At 43.7% G+C, this 16,597-nt stretch overlaps 1 protein-coding gene across 1 annotated transcript; it reads left to right on the top strand.

Moving 5' to 3' along the window:
• The first annotated feature begins 67 nt into the window (after positions 1-67).
• Positions 68-14,682, top strand: LOC145493291 (uncharacterized). Its single transcript, XM_081472719.1, has 2 exons — positions 68-477; positions 5,505-14,682. The coding sequence occupies exons 1-2, from the start codon at positions 253-255 to the stop codon at positions 13,761-13,763; spliced, it is 8,484 nt and encodes a 2,827-aa protein (XP_081328845.1). The 5' UTR covers positions 68-252; the 3' UTR covers positions 13,764-14,682.
• Positions 14,683-16,597: the final 1,915 nt, after the last annotated feature.

The raw sequence follows: 16,597 nt of genomic DNA, 5'->3' as shown, positions 1-16,597 counted from the left end.
GGCGTGTTGACAGGCGGTTTATAAAGCATGCAAATGACTTAGTGTGAGTACAAAACAACGCGAGATTGCACGATTACGCACAGTCACCAACGCAAGTGAAGTGAAGCTTAGCATTGACTTGAACAGTTGAGTGTGTGCGAGTATAAAAGGGCGTCTTCTCACACGAAGGAAACTACTGCTCGGTATAGTCGCTGACACCAGGTCATTTTGGAAACTGTTACAGGAGTTTAGGAGCCGTTACCAACTGGAAAGATGTCCGAGGCGGAGCAGACGCGGTTAGAAGTCACGTCCACTGGTTCTGCCTCTGTTCGCCGCACTGTTACTTACAAGGCGTCCGAGCTTGCAATGTCATCTAAAGGAAACGACATCACAATCCAGCACATCTCCGAAGCGAAAAGCTACCTCAATGAATTTGAGCAGATGTACCGAAAGCACAGGGCCGAGATCGACAGCCTCAAAAGAGATCATGCGAGCGAGGTAAGTTGCTTTTTGTACATCGTTCATATATGTTTACAAAGTAGGCGCAATAACGTTTCTCTGAAGTATGTTAACATGTGTCCATACACTCCAAATTAATGCCTATGGCTTCCCGCAGAAAACTTTCCCTCAAGTTTTATTTCGACACCTCCATTCGATTATTCTTAGGGTAAACAAAGTATTGGTTTCTTTCTTAATTCCGTTTAGTCCGCTCTCGTATATCGCAGACGGAGATATTGCTTGAAGTAAAACACTAATGCAAATTGGGCTTTGAGCGTCACACCCAAAGTGCAGAATCAATCTGGCCGCGGCAGCTTTAGTGTGACCCTCTAGACAGACTAAAGCTCAAACTTGGCGTGTGTAAATATTATTTTCGCTAAAGGGTTGAGCAACTTCGCTTGTCAACGCTCGACACAACTGGGTTTAATAAGGCTTTTAAATCAATGTTTAATTTATGACTCGAAATGGATTGTTCATTTTCTGCACGGGAAGCTACATCGATGTTGAAACGTTACCCCAGTGTACTCGGTTTTCGATCGGGGAAAACCTTCGCGCGGGCAAAGCGTCGCTAGGAAATATAATATGTCAGTTGTCACCGTTATGTTGCTTTGAAATTCAGCCTCTCTGCGCGCGTTCATGGAGACCAAAGATCAAATGCGTCGGTATGTCGCTGGCTAACAACAAGCACGTATTTATTCTGTAACCACGTGCTGAGCTAAAGCAAGAGAAAGCGTTACACCAGCGAAAAATCTGTTATAATGAAAAGAAACTTTGAGCCAAGATGCCGTTACTGGTAAAATTTCAAGGAGAATGGGCTATTTCGATCCTTTGCGAACTGCAAAGAATTTTCGATCAGAATTCCGCCTGGGAATACTGCGATCTCCGAGGTTGCGACAGAGAAAGAAAAAAACTCAGTAACTAAGGTTATTAATTATTTCTCCCTGTAGAATGCGAGCATAAAAGTTGTCTGAGCGGAATTCCAAGCAAAACAGCTTTGTCGGAGAAGAATAATTGGTTCATGACTACATTTCTGAGCAGAATTTCTAATTTCTAGCATTTTTCCAAGCATTCCGAGCAGGCGGAATAAGAAAATGCCAATTCTCACGATAATATTTAAAGGGACGCCATCTTAATATATGCGTTGCATCGGCTCAACGTCGCGTATTAATTCCCAGGGAATCCCAAGTGACCTGTGAAGAAAAGAACGGAACAAAAGAGCGGATGCTTTAATCCACTCACGCGAACATTGTGCAATAAATGAATAATTTTACGTTTGTCGTGTCTGTCTTTAAATTATCATACGGCAAAGGAAATCATCCTCTAAATACAAGGGATTTAATGTACTAAATGTTCCTTTCACCTTCGTAAAGTGAAGTAGGAAACGCTGCATCCCAATACTTAATTAAACATATGGAGCGGGTTCAAGCTGAAATCTTCAAGCGGTTATCTTGTGCGTCAAAAAAAATTCTCTTCGTTAAAAACAAGACGAAATCGGAGTATAAGTCAAATATTTTTTCCACTTGGCCGAGGATTAAGAGTTCTTGAGATTTAAACACTTGAAGACAGTCGCATCATTAAGAATTGATCCACGAATGGTTTTCGCTCACGTAGGGGGTTTTTGAAGCCGGAATATTTAATAATAGTAAAGGCATAAGTTTCTACGAGGTCAGCAACACTAAAACAAGAATGCGTCAATTTTTTTAGAATAGGTTCACGTGTGGTTTCCGCTGACGCAACAGGTTTTTGAAGCTAAAAGATTAATATAATAGAAACCGCATAAGTTTCCACGAAATCAACAACGCTTAAACAACACAGCGTTGATTCTTCTGACGCGACAGGTTTTTGAAAAAAAAATAGAAGAGCTAATAATAGAAAGGGCATATGTTTCCTCAGTCAACAACGCTTTGACAGGAAAGCATGCGGCTCATATAGTCAGCGGACCATGGGTGCAAACAAAATCGGGCTACACGCAAGCAACAAAATGATACAAAAGCACTGTTGTCAAATTATGTAAATAAGTGGGAACTGCGTGGGTTGTTTTGTTTTGAGCCAGGAAAGCTGGCGCGACAGACACTAGTATTACCGTGGCTGTATAAGAAGCACAGGAGGAGAGGAGTCTTATTTGGTCGTGATTTCAGCTGAATTTCAATCTTGTTGATTCAAATAATTGCTCGTCTAAGAGTCACGCGATCTTGTAACGCTACGCAGGGATTCGCGTCTCTGCAAAACAAAGGGCGTCGTTTAGCGTTTCGGGAAAGTGAAACTCGCCGGGTTAGACACGCAGTACCATTAGTCTGAGCGGGTTGCGGTGAATTTAGCTGGAAATGCGGCCAAATAAGACTCCTGCTTCCTGTGAAGAAGAAGCGAAGAGTTTATTTTTGTTAAATATGCACTACTTTAGTTCCGATTCGTCTCGCACATGACGCGCTCGCAACGTCAGTAAAATTGACACAAACATAACACTGGCCCTTTCAAAACGTTTGCACGCGAACCTGTTACAAAGAAACGTATATATATATTTTTTTTATCTCTCACAGCCCTTTATAGAAACTTTCCACAGTATGTGAAACTCCATTACAAGAATTGTGCGATCAGCTCAAGGCTCGTTCTTGTTTTTCAATTTTAACATGACCTGTTGAGTTGTGAGGCGTGAAGTCAACCGACCTATTTGCTAAATTTGAACATTGCCTCGCAATCGGCTTTAATCATTATTACCTTGTATTTTTGCGATTATTGCGAGACAATAATCTAAAGAGGTTGTTCTTTCATACGTAATATAAGAAAGTAAACACTCCTTAATTGGGGTGTGTTTAATTTATAAATAATACGCTCTGTATTTTACATTACTGGCGATTATACATTATGAAACCTGCAAGATTTTCGATGAAATAATCGCTGATGACAAAAGCCCTTTGATACCTCGTGACCTTTAAGCATGACTTTCAAATTTGTTTAATGTTAAATTCAAATGTATTAAAATGCTCTGGGGTTTTGAATCTAAAAAAACATCTCTCAAAAATCGCCGAATTTGCCAAAATAAACATACAAACAATAGAGAGATGATTCCTCTGTCAAGAAGTTCGATGGTTACAAACCTGCAATGTTATAGCGTAATTCTGGCGATCACCCTCCCCCATGGGCAACCCGAAAACACTGAACCCCGGTCCACGGACCCCCCTACGGACCGGGTCCGCGGACTACCCTACGGACCGGTCCACGGACTCCCCCTACGGATCCCCTCGACGGACCACCCCAAAATGGAATAAAAGTAATAAATAAATATTTCACTTACGGGTTGTCTAACGGATTACTTGTGTCCGCGAAATTTCGAACGTTACGTTGTTGAAGACTACGTTACGTTGTAACAGACTAATGGGTTCAGGCTCGGGCGCAAGTTATTCATAACACATTGCCATTTCCTTTACAGTACAGTATATGAAAGACCGTGAAGCCTCCGGGCCCGGGAAGTGCTTGGTCTACCACCCGGTTTTCCAAATTTGTACCTCTTTTAAAAAGAATTTGCATTCAAAATGGTTCCCCGTAATAAAGATTTCACTTATGAGTTGTTTACTCATGCCGGTGAAATTCCGAGTATTACGCAGTGCAAATGTAACTCACTTGGGTTTTTAAAAGCCCCAAAATAACGTCTTCAAGCTGTTTTCGTCGATGGCAAAAAAGAAGGAAAATTCTTACCTCCCATTCGTGGCTCAATCTTGCTATGAAAGATTTGTTTTTAGGTCTTTTAAACTTGTTTGTACCTGCAATTGTGAAACCTGGAACGAGTTCACGAACCCACGGGAGAATGGGCTGAACAAAATGGCGGAGGGGAGAGAACACAAATTTCGAGGCTTCTCTACAATACCTATACGGGTATGTGCCGCCCAACGGGGTCGTGACTTAGGGATTCCTGATCTAGAACGGGTTATCCATTTTCGGGACGTTTCCCAGGACGGGGTATATATTATTTCGAACGCACGAAAGCTCATCAAATTATCAGCAGCCATTTATAGAACGGGGTATTACAAATTGACCTATTTCTAATACGGGATATCATTTTGAATGCAATTTTTTTTTTTTTTGTAAACGGGGTCCAGACTTCAAGAAATCGGTCCGTAGGGTAGTCCGCGGACCGGGGGTCATTGTTTTCGGGTTACCCCTCCCCCATACCCAGAGCAGATTCAAAACGGCGGGTATGTGGTAACAATCGGTATGTACAGCGGCCATGCCTCTCATGCATGCTCAGTTATCTTCAGTTGTACACGTGTGTCTTCCTTCTCGAAAGACATAAGAGAAAGAGTTGGGAACAAGTTGCCGGGAGTATTCGCTCGAACTGGAATTGTTTTGTTACGCATCGTGAATCTGGTAATGGCGCGCAAAAAATAGAAAATTAGAAAAATTAAGTGAGCGTCTTGTAGCCTAGCTCCATCCTACAAACTTGGTGAATACAATCATCTGCCTAGTGTTTTAACGTTGCGATTCACAAATTCAATTTTGGAAAAGTTATTGGCCATTGCATTCCCATACAAACACTTCAATTTCGGACCACTTTGCCTACCCGTCAAGATGAACCGTGATAAGGTCTAGATGTATAAGCAAAAATAAAGCGAAAACAAATAGATTCCTTCTCACTTCAGAGACTACAAACTGTTTGCGGATTTACAATATGGCTTCGGCGCTTGAATTGTTGCATTCAGGGTCGCTTGTTCCAACGGTACATCGATAGACTGTTCACAGCATCCATATTTTTAGATCGTGTAGCGAGCGGAAAATTTTCACAGGGATTATCGCAGGGAAAGCGAGAAAACAGTGATGCTGCAAACAGTCTGCCGATACTTCAGAGATCATTTTAACACATTTGCCAAAACACTTTTTAAATGGATAGACCCGCGTCAGGTTAAGTTCCTCAAAAACAAATAAACAAGCGTGCAAATAAAAACAAAAAAAATATCAGATATATGGCACAACACAAAAACGATGTGATAGAAATGGTCTTTTTAACGTTTTAATTTTTCTTTGTTATATCGAAGGTCCAACAGCTTAAGCTGGAAATCGAGAATTTGAAGCGTCAGAAACGACAAGTAGAGGAGCAGTTTCAAGAGAGCAAGAGTGACAGGAACAGGCTCAATGAAGAGCTCGTGTCCATCAGAAAACGGCTCCTGATGCGAGAGACTGAGTTGGAGGCACTCAAACGCGAACTGTCTTCTAAGAACAACATCATCTCGTCTCTTAAGGCCGATAAGTTGGCGTTACAAAGAGAACTGGAAACAATCAAATCCGAGATGGTTGTGAGCCAATCAGTGACCACTGTTCAGGAATCGGCTCCAATGGAGGAGGAGTTCTTCAACACTCAGATCTCGGAGTACGAAGCCACCCTGAAGAGTTCCGCAGATGAAAAGGAGGGGTTACAGGAGGAGATTCTGAATCTCCAGACGAAGCTTGCGCGATTGCAGGCTGATTACGATAGAGCCATTCGAGACTTGGACGCTACCAAGAAGGAGTGCGACCTCAGGGTCAAGAAGTTCGAAGTTCAACTGCAGAATTCTCAGAAGCAGCGAGAGGACCTCAAGAGGCAGCTGGAGAAGCTAAGAGACGACCTGAAGAAGAGTAAGGAGGCACTGTCCAGTGCACAGACGGAGGCGGTGAACAACAAGAGGACAGCTGACAGACTGCGGGATGAGGCAGAGGGCAAGAACAGGCAAATCCGCAACCTGGAGCAGAAAAACGGGGCACTGGAAGATCAGCTTGAGCAGCTAAAGCAGGACCTCTCTCAGAGCGAGATGCGCGCAGAGGTGGAAGCCAAACACGTGAAAGACCTCGAGAACGAGATCCGCTCATCCGACAGGCGGGTTGCTGAGCAGGAGGCACTGATCGAGAGCCTCAGAAGCACCAACGAAGATCTCCAACGCGAGCTTACAATATCCAACAGCAGGGTGACCACGCTCGAGAGTCAGAATGGTAAGATGACTAGTCGAGTACGAGAACTAGAGAATGAACTGGTCCGTTGCCGTGCCCGCATCCACGACCTGGAGAGCGAGTTTGAAAGCGTGAACACCAAGTATATACAGCTTCAGTCCACGTACGACTCTTCCATTAGCGAGGTCGACGGTCTACGATCCAGAGTAGGAGGACACCAGAGCAAAGTAAATGAGTTGGAATCCCGCCACTCCATCACTTCCAAAGAGAGAGACGACCTCAAATTGCGCATCGCTCCTTTGGAAAAGAAGATCTCGGAGTTGAGACTGGCTCTGGAAAGGAGCGAAAATTCGCGTGACGAGCTGGAGCGGGATATTGATGTACTGAAGGCTAAGAACTCGAACCTGGAAGCACAGCTCATTGCAGCAAACAAAGCTAAAGCTCAGCTTAGGGCAGACTTGGACGCTGAGAAGGACAAGAGCTCTCAACTCAGGAAAGAGATCGCTGCGTTACAGACCCAGTTGGCAGAAGCGCAGCGTAACCTCGACAAGTACAAAAACGACAACGCAAGGAAGCAAAAGGTCATCGATGATTTGCGAGAAACAATCCGCCGCCTCGAGGGAACTATCCACGAGAAAGAACAGGACGTCCAACAGCTCAACATCCAAAACAACATGCTCGAAGATGAAAAGAACGACATCCACGACGAGCTTATGGATGGTAATAAGAAACTGGCGGAGCTAGAGGAAGATCTTAAGCAGGCCCTGGAAGACAAAGAGAACGCCGAGGGAGATCTCATGAACGCACAAAAGGCTAACAACGATTTGGAAAACGCACTGGAGTCGGCTGAGAAAGAAAAGAGAGACTTCGAAGAGCAGCTGTTAAATCTGCGGCAAAATCTTGCGCGCGTGGAGGCGGAGCTTCGTGACGCCCTCAGTAAAAAGGCAGTCCTCGAGGAAGATGCTAAGCAACACGATGCCGTTGTGACCAAGCTTAACGACGAAATAAACCGCCTTCAAGGCCTGCTTGCTGAAGCTCAACGTCAAATCGATTCCTATCGCAGAGAGGGTGACACTAAAGATGCTACAATCGCTGCTCTCAGATCTCAGATTAATGATTTGGATAAAGAAAATGACGATTTAAGAGCGGAACTTTCCAAGACAAAAACACAACTTGCAGCCGTCGAAGAAGAGAGGAGAAAACTTCAAATTGCACTGAACACGAAGAACGAAGAAATCAACCGTCTGACAGGAGAAATCGACATTACAGTCAAACGAAATGAAGAGTTACAAAGCGAGTGTATTGTGGTGGCAGACAAAGTGCAGAATGTCGAGAGCAGCTACCAAGACTTCATGACTTTGGCTGGTGATAAGGATAGCATGCTTGAAGGAGAACAAGAAAAAAATGCACAGCTGGAGAAAGAGATCAAGTCCCTCAAATTGAAGATCAAAATGCTTCAGGATAGAGATCAATCCAAAGAAATCGAGCAACTAAAGGCGGAACTCGATGCTGCCAATGAGGAAATCTCTAAGTTACACGATCGCATCCAGCAACTGGAGGGTGAGAAAGATGACCTTGCACGTGACATCCTCGTGGCGCAAAGTGACCTTGCACAGAAGGAGACTGACCTAGAAGCTGCTGATAGAGACAAAGAAAAGGCCGAGGACGACCTGTACAATGTCCAAGGAAAGATCGACAACCTCGAGAGCCAACTGGCCGCTCAACGCAAGCAAAATGCTCAACTGAAGGACAACTTAAAGGATGCCAACAACAAGATCGTCAAAGCCAAAGAAGAAAACAACGACCTTCAGGCTAAAGTATCCCAATTGGAGAAAGTCAATGACGGTCTAAAGAACTTGAATAGTAAGAAGGACACAGTAATCTCCAACCTCAATGACAAGATAAAGAAGTTACAAAGCGACTTGGCCGATGCTAAGCGGGAAGTTATTGCTGCAAACGTAACAGCTGAGAGCCTCAGGTCTGACAAGAAAGATTTGGAGCGTAAACTTGAAGAGCAATCGAAGCGAATTCAGCTACTCGACCAGGAAATAAAAGATCTGAAGGCACAAAGAAATGCTCTGGAGACTGACCTCTCCAACAAGACGCATAAGTTGGCGCTCATGGAGTCTCAGCTCAACAGTATTAAAAAAGAAAGAAATGCCTTGAAAGAGGAAGTTTCAAACCTTAGCGACCTTTTGAAGAAGCTCAAGGAAGAAAACTTGACTTTCCAAACCGAGATACGACGATTGGAAAAGGACTTAGAATCAAGAATCAAGGAGATACAGGACAAAGATGCTGTCATTGAACGACTAAAAGCTGCGAAGGCCGCAGCGGACGCAGAACTCCTTAACTTGAAGAAAGAACTGATGACAACTCGAAATGCCCTCGACGCCGCCCAGAACAAGATAAAATCTTTAGAAACCAGCCTTAAACAAGTCAACCTCAGCATGAATAAGCTCGAAGTCACTATTCAAAACTTAAATAGGGAGCGAGAAGAACGAGACCGAACCAGTTCCACTCACGACACCCAATATATTGAGATTGAGACTCTCTACAAGGCTAGCCAGGACCGCGAGAACCGGTGGAAGCAGGAGCTACAAGCCCTTAAAGTACGCTTGGAGAAGATGGAGTCTGACTATCGCAAAGTCCAACAAGAGAACGTCGATCTCCGAGCTAGAGTTAACGCCTTAAACAAGAAGGTCCGCGACCTGCAAGCTGCCTGCGATCGTAGTGACAAGGAAAAGCAAGCCATTCGAGGAGACTTAGAAGCTGCCAACAACCAGGTGGCTGATCTGGAGGTAGCATGTGATAATGAAGAAAAAGAAAAGGACTCTTTCAAGAAGCAGCTGGAAGATGCCCTAGAAAAACTGGCGAAGGCAAGAAAACAGAATCTCGAACTCGAACAGGCCATCGTCGAAAACAAGATACAGCTCGAGGAAGCTGAAAAGGAACTGACAGAAAAAGATAACGAAATCAAGAACTTAACAGCCAGCAAAGAATTCTTAGAAGGCCAACTTGACGCTGCCAAGTCCAGCTTAGACAACGCACAAGACGAGATTAATTCATTGAAAGCTGAAGATGCTCGTAAGCAGAATGAAATTCTAGACTTGCAAAACAAGATAAACGAATTGGAGGCTCGCATCGTTAAACTGACAGGGGAGAGAGATCGAGCACTCGACGAGGCCCAGATCAATGCAGACAAAATCGCCAATCTTGAGCAGCATATCAGAGTCCTGGACAGCGAGAGGGCAACACTCGTAGAGAAGATTGAAGAATTGAAGAAGGAACTAAATAATTTACGCGAGGAAAGAATGGATGTTGACAAGCAGCTAACAGAACTTGAGGGCAAGATCACTTTCCTGACGAAAGAGGTTGAGAACAGAGATAAGATCATAGCTGATTTGAGGAACAAAGACGAAGTGCTAGAAAAGGAGCTTGATAATCTGAGGAAGAACTTGCGCCGCTTGGAGAGTGAAAATGAATCGGCCCGTCAAAAGATAAGAGAACTGGAGAAAGCTTATCAATCTTCCAATGAGCGGACGACATTGCTTGAAAGCAAGAGTGACAGCAATCGTGACAGGGCTAAGCGTCTCGATGAGGAAAATATTAGCTTGAAGCGAAAGATCGCAGAACTGGACATCGCTAATAAGATCAATGAAGATAAAGGCCAAGAACTGCAGGACAAACTCCTGAAAGCCCAAGAACAAATTGTCAACTTGGAATCAGCCCCAGCAATGGAACCCTCTATTCTCGTGGAATCAGAAAGCTACGTTGTTGAATCGGATGTCGGAGGTGGAATTGAAGTTGAACTTCTGAAGAGAGATTTGGAAGACCTGAAAGAGAAAAATGGCCAACTTGAGAAGCAACTACGACAGGCTCTTGATTCAAAAGCTCAGTTGCAAGGCCAAGTACAAACTCAAGACAAGACGTTGAAGGATAACGATGAAACCATATTGGACCTAGAGAGGCGTATTAAAGAGCTCACCATTCGTCTTTCAAAAACCGGAGATCAGACTGATGCTCCAGGCATTGTTGCTTCTTTGCGCGCACAAAAAGACGCTCTGGAACGGGATAACCAGATGCTGAAGAAAGAACTCGAAGCTGTTAAAGCAAGCCTTAATGATTCACAGAAGCGCCGTGCAGATGTCGAGAACCACCTTTACCAGATAAAGAGGAAGTTGAACGAGGCCGAACTCAAGCTCAACATGGCCAATACTCAGAACGAGAATCTCCACCAGGAATTGTTGAGGGCACAGGAGAACAACACTGCTATCGAGGCTGAACGAGATCGCGCACTGCAAGAGCAAGCCAACCTGCGCGGAGAATTAGCTGAGACAGGAGAGCGTTTGCAAAGGGCACGCAGTGAATTAGATGGCTCCAAGATGCAAGTGCGTGACCTACAAGGAGAAATCCAATCCCTGAAGCGGGACCTAGACGATAGGCAGAGTACGATCAACTGGCATGTTAGCAACGAGCGCCAGCTGAAGGACGAGATAGCCTCTTTGAAGAGAAAGCTGGATAACATGAGAGAAGCTAATGAAAACCTTACCGAAACGGTGGACAACTTGAACGCGCAGATACAAGATAAAGAGGCGAAGATTGCCGATCTTGAGCACCACACGACTCTCCTCCGAGATGAGAACGAAAAGCTACGAAGAGACCTGGCCACTGCTAATGCTAACGCGGCGGACTTTAAGAAGAAGTACCTTAACGCCTTGAACGACATCGAACGATTACAGAACGAACTGAACATGAAGATACAGAAGATTAGAAGCCTGGACAATCGCATCAAAACACTGGAAGCAGACAAGAATCGCATCAGGATGGAGATCTCCGTTCTCAAGAAGACCATCTCGGAACAAAAGATCCAACTGGAAGCAAATCGTCAAGTAAAGGACACCTTCAGGTCCGAGGTTATCGTACAGAGTGTTGGTCCTAGTCTTCAGTCAGCTCCAGATACGTTCCAGTTTAAAGATGACTCTGTGCCAAACAAGAAGTACAAGGACTTGGAATCATCGTACAAGAAAGTACTTCGAGAAAAGGAAGATGGAGTTAAAGATACTGCATCACTCAGAAGCAGAATAGCCAAACTAGAAAGTGAACTCGCCGATACCAACAGAGCCAAAAATGCACTAGAGGGAGATTCCATGTGGAAGACAAAGAGGATAGACCAGCTTGAAAATGAGCTAAAGGATCTACAGTCTAAAGACATGGTTGATTCCGATGAAGCTCTTGGATGGAAGAACAGAATAACTCAGTTACAGCAAGACTTGGACGCTGCTAAGAACAAGATATTCCGTCTCGAGGCCAAGAACGAAACTTATGAAGGAAAGGTGAAAGACTTCAGCGAAGATTTGATAAAGGCGAGGGAAAGGATAGCCCAGCTAGAGGCAAAGGCAGAAGAGGACCAAGATAAAATTGAAGATCAGCGGAAGGAACTGATGGAAGCGTACAAAAAGGTAGCGGATCTCGAGGCAGCCACAAAGTCTTGCCAGAACAGCAAGAGTGAACTGAACGGTGTGATACAGACCCTCCGAGACAAGATCGAGGCTCTGGATAATGAACTCCAGAAAGAAGCCAAACAGCACGCTCACGTTAGAGGCACTCTTGACCAAGTGAAGATAAAGAACGAAGACCTCAAACTGGAAATCGCAAAGCTGCAAAAGAAACTGAGGGAACTGCAACAGCAGTATGACTCGCAGGTACAAGAGTGGTCAGAACGAAAGTACACCATTGATGGCCTGGAGAAAGAAAACGCCGAATTGATGGCCGAATTGGAAAAGTTAAGGCGAGAACTGGCTAGCTACAGGAACGACTTCGACAACTTGGCGACGGAAAAGCGCGATTTACAAAATGAGTTGAATCAAATGAATCCAAGGATTGAGGACCTCGAGGGTCGACTGCAGAGGGCCTTGGAAGACAAGGCCAGGTTTCAAATGGAACTAGAGGACGCCAAGAGAGCTTTGGAAGAGGCCAGACGCGAGCCAGAGCCAATGATTCGTCAAGTTTCAGGCGGCGGTTTGGAAGCTGGTGTGGACATGTTTCCTGACATGTCCTCTGACCTTGAAGCAACCAAGAGCGAACGCGACCGTCTTAGCAGTGATGTTTCCTCCTGGCAAAACAAGTACAATACTTTAGTAAACAGCTACGACAACTTGGACGCTGACAAGAAACGCCTAGAAGACAAACTAGACTCCATGCAGAAAACTATCAATAACTTAGAGCACAGCAACCAGACCCTAACATCCGACAAGAACAGGTTGACTGTCGAGCTGGAATCAGCCAAACGAAAGATTGCTGATCTGTTGTCCGAGTTGGACTCTGCAAGACGCGATAAGGACACCTTAAAAATAGACTACGACCTACTGCAAAAGAAGATCACAAAAATCGAGGCCGAGTATGAAATCCACATCAGCACTCGCCACGAGTATGATGACTCCGGCGCTTATGCCAAACTGCAAGAAGCATACAAACGCAGCCAAGAGAGAGAAAACGAGGTGCAAGCTGAGCTGTTGACCTGCTATAAGGTTATCGGAGAGTTGAAACACCAGTTAGGCGGCGCACACGAGACCATTGAGAGGCTGACAATCACCTACAACACCGAGACCATCAGAAGTGCGACACTACGTGACGAAGTTGTCAGCTACCAGAGGAGACTCTCAGAACTGGAGGAGAAGTATGAAATCAACAGAGGAGCAAACGAGGACATGGAGAACGAGCTGACAGTGCTACAACAGAGAATGGAGGAGATGAGCCGAGAGAACGCGTCCATCCAAGAGTCAAAGGCCGTTGTGCTTGTTGAAGTTACCAACCAGCGCAACAAAATAACGCGCCTTGAACAACAACTTGAAGATGCCGAACGAGAAAAGGAAAGCCTGAGACTCCAGTTGGCCGCCATGCACAACAAGGGAGAAGCTGATGCACATGAGATAAGCAAACAGATCTCTGAGTTGTCGGAACGCAGCCTATCGTTCCGCCGCGAAAAGGAAGACCTTGAAAGGCAGCTTTCCAGAAAGCATGCAGAGGCCGTGGAAAGCGCTGGAGAAATCAATGTTCTGAGAACTGAAATTGATGACTACAGACGCGCCCGGACCTTGGAAGAACAGCAACGCTCTGGAGAACTCCAGTCCCTCAAGCTTACCATGGACGAGTTACAGCGTGAAAATGAAGCTTTAAAGACGCAGGGGTACAGCTCATCCACGAAAAAGCAAATCGAATCTTTCTTCGACCTGGGAGGTGGCGGTGACGCAGACCTCGGGCCATCAGCCGAATCCACCCGATTTGAGCTCGACGACGACGATTTCGAGGGGGGCGAACAAACCGTGACCACCCGTACCGTGAAGGTAAAGAGCTTAAGGAAAACGAGATCCTAAAGAAATGCAAGGACACTGTTTGTTATTATTTGAGCGAATGAAAACTAAAATCCCATTTTTCAACTCTGCAAACTTTAGCTAGTAGCTGCTTAACAATTGTCACAAGTGATCATTTAGAATGTTTTTTGGGTAATAGGCCAAATGTTCAGCCTTTTGCGTTAGGTGAAGGCGTGTAAGGTTAGTTTTGCACCACACTCTTAACTTTTTTGGTAAAAATAGAGGTTTGAATCTCCTTAGCATCTGCGCTATAACAGTCAAGTGATGGAGAAGTTTCCGTAAAAAGTAAACACTATTTTTCTAATATTTTTTCTAATAAATGTTTAACAACATTACCGTTTATTGCCTGACAGTATAAGAGTGCAATCTTAAACTGGGAAAACTGTGCAAGATGGCAGGTTTAAGTTTCTAGTTGTGACGCGGTGCGTTTGACTGGTCGTTGCAATTCTATTCTTGAACAAAATGCTTGATTAAGCGGCGACAACAAAATGGACTAAGTTTTCCCAGTTTAATAATAGGTCCACACCGTCAAATCGAAACAAAAAAGCTAGTTGTTATGTGTTTTGTATAAGTAGCTTGAATTTCAAATGTTTCCTGTTATAGAAAGTAGTATCTTGCCAGCTTACTTGTGTCCTTACTAGGAACATAATTTAAGAAGATGCAGTTGGCTCTGGCAACACGAGCCGGGAAAAGCCGACGAAAACATAATGAGAATTCGAAAGGAAGCAGGTTTGGTTGAGCTGAACAACGCTCAATAGGAAATCATAGCTGTCCTCCGTCACAGTAGAGTAAAACAGAATGAAAATAGGAAACGTTTATTCTGCAGCTTTCATATTAAATTGGAAGTAGCTACTAACAGTGTTTAGCTTAATAAGTGCAACTAAAAGTGTGTTACACCTTTTTTTAAAACTACTAATAAATGCATCTTAAAATCAGTAGTTGTATTTATTTTGTGGCCACTACTCAAACGCGAGCTACAGTCTTCTTCACCTGCGTTAAATACCAAACGTCACGCAAGTATTCTTCTCAGTCACGCAGTACGTCTATGCTATCGGCGTTGCGTGACGACCGAAATATTCGGTGCGAAGTATATGAACTGCTGTCTCAGTTCTGTCGATGAGTTACTGCTTATTATTGTTTTTATTATTGATGTTTCCTACTCTTTCTACTCTTTCATGTCTTAAAAATTTAGATGTATTGCTCATTACACTGGAAAGGGCGGGGGGGGGGGAGGGGCGTGACACGAAAGAGAAGGAAAAATAATTACTTTTACCAGGGAAGAACGCCTTTGAAAGAACGAAGCACGATGCTAACAGCAATTGTTTATGACAGTATTTGCTTCCGAGATCGTTTGGGATAATAATAGTAAGAACCAGTTGCGTGATGCGTCTGAAGTAGCAGTATTTTTCTTGGCCCTTATTTGGGCCGTCGCGATACGTTTTGGTGGGGACTGCGTGACAAACTAATAAGAGTGGCTGCGTAGGAGACGAGATTTTAACATAATTTACGATCAAAAATAGAGCTGTAACAAGGACGGGATATATTTAATAGTAGTACAAGCGTTCTCTGATTAAAAAGATTAAAAGCTTAAGCTTTCGGCTATCAGTCTATATGAAAATGCTGGTCAGCGAATGGAAATATTTTTTTGTCATTTTTCCATTCGCGCGCCAACATTTTCTTTCATTAAAGGCTATAGACTGATAGACGAAAGCTTATGTTTTAATCTTTTAAACCAGAGAACGTTCTTTTTTTTTAACTACTTTTTAAATAATTTAGTCAAACCAAGTAAAGCGTACCCCTCGAGATTACATTAATGAGTTGATTATTTGAATATTGAACCCGCTAGTCGTTTCAAGGATGCAATAATGAATTGATTATTGGAAAATTGAACCCACTAGTCGTTCCAAAAATACGGCTAATAGGTTTAATGTTCAAAAAAATCAATTTAATATTGATTTTTGAAATGACTAGCGAGTTCAATATTCAAATAATCTATTCATTATTGCATTCTTGAAATGATTAGCGGGTTCAATATTCAAATAATCAATTCATTAATGTAATCTCGAGGGGTACGCTTCACTTGGTTTGACTGTCACATGCTGTTAGTCTCAAATTAAACCCTCCCAAGTTATCGCACGAATTATTCAAGATTTAACAACTTGCTGGGTAGACTTTCTCAGGGTCGACGATTTTCCCATTTTGGTAGTCTAGCGGTTGTGGCAGGTCTGTTATCCCGGCAAACAAATGATTCAGAAACAGTTGTTTCTTTAAAAGGCCTCACCCAGTGACATGCAAGATTGATTTTTAACCTCGCTCCCTTCAACACATCGCGGACATCTGGAAAGTGTTAACGATGCTAAACGGCCGATTATCAGCCTAGAGTAGCTTTGTTCATGTTCTTTCTTTTTATAATATAGATAGGACCCTGCGCACGCTCTGAATTGTCGAAATCCCATGTTTTATCAGAGTAAAAACATAGACAAAGCGTGTTTTATTGTTTTTCACCACATTACGTGCATATCATAAAGCAAATGAAGAAGCCTAAGCCGTGTATTACGCTGTGATAAAACACTGTGAACACTCGAGAAACGTAGAAAACACTCGCCTGCGGCTCATGTTTTCTACATTTCCCTCGTGTTGCCAAATGCCCGTCGTGTTTTATCAGTGTAATACACGGCTTGGGCTTCTTTATTTGTTAAATAGTGATGATGGATCGCATTTTAAACACAATAAAATACCGCATAAAATGACATGTGACTTATTTTTAAGGTGGCCGCTTAATACAGGTAAAAATAAGCAAGGAAGACAAACATAGGACTGCTATAGGGTGGCCGCCT

Source organism: Orbicella franksi, chromosome 7 (assembly GCF_964199315.1).
Source record: "Orbicella franksi chromosome 7, jaOrbFran1.1, whole genome shotgun sequence".
In the NCBI taxonomy this organism is placed as follows: Eukaryota; Metazoa; Cnidaria; class Anthozoa; order Scleractinia; family Merulinidae; genus Orbicella; species Orbicella franksi.
Note: the sequence above shows the minus strand (reverse complement) of the source record. Positions and strands in the feature narration are given on the sequence as shown.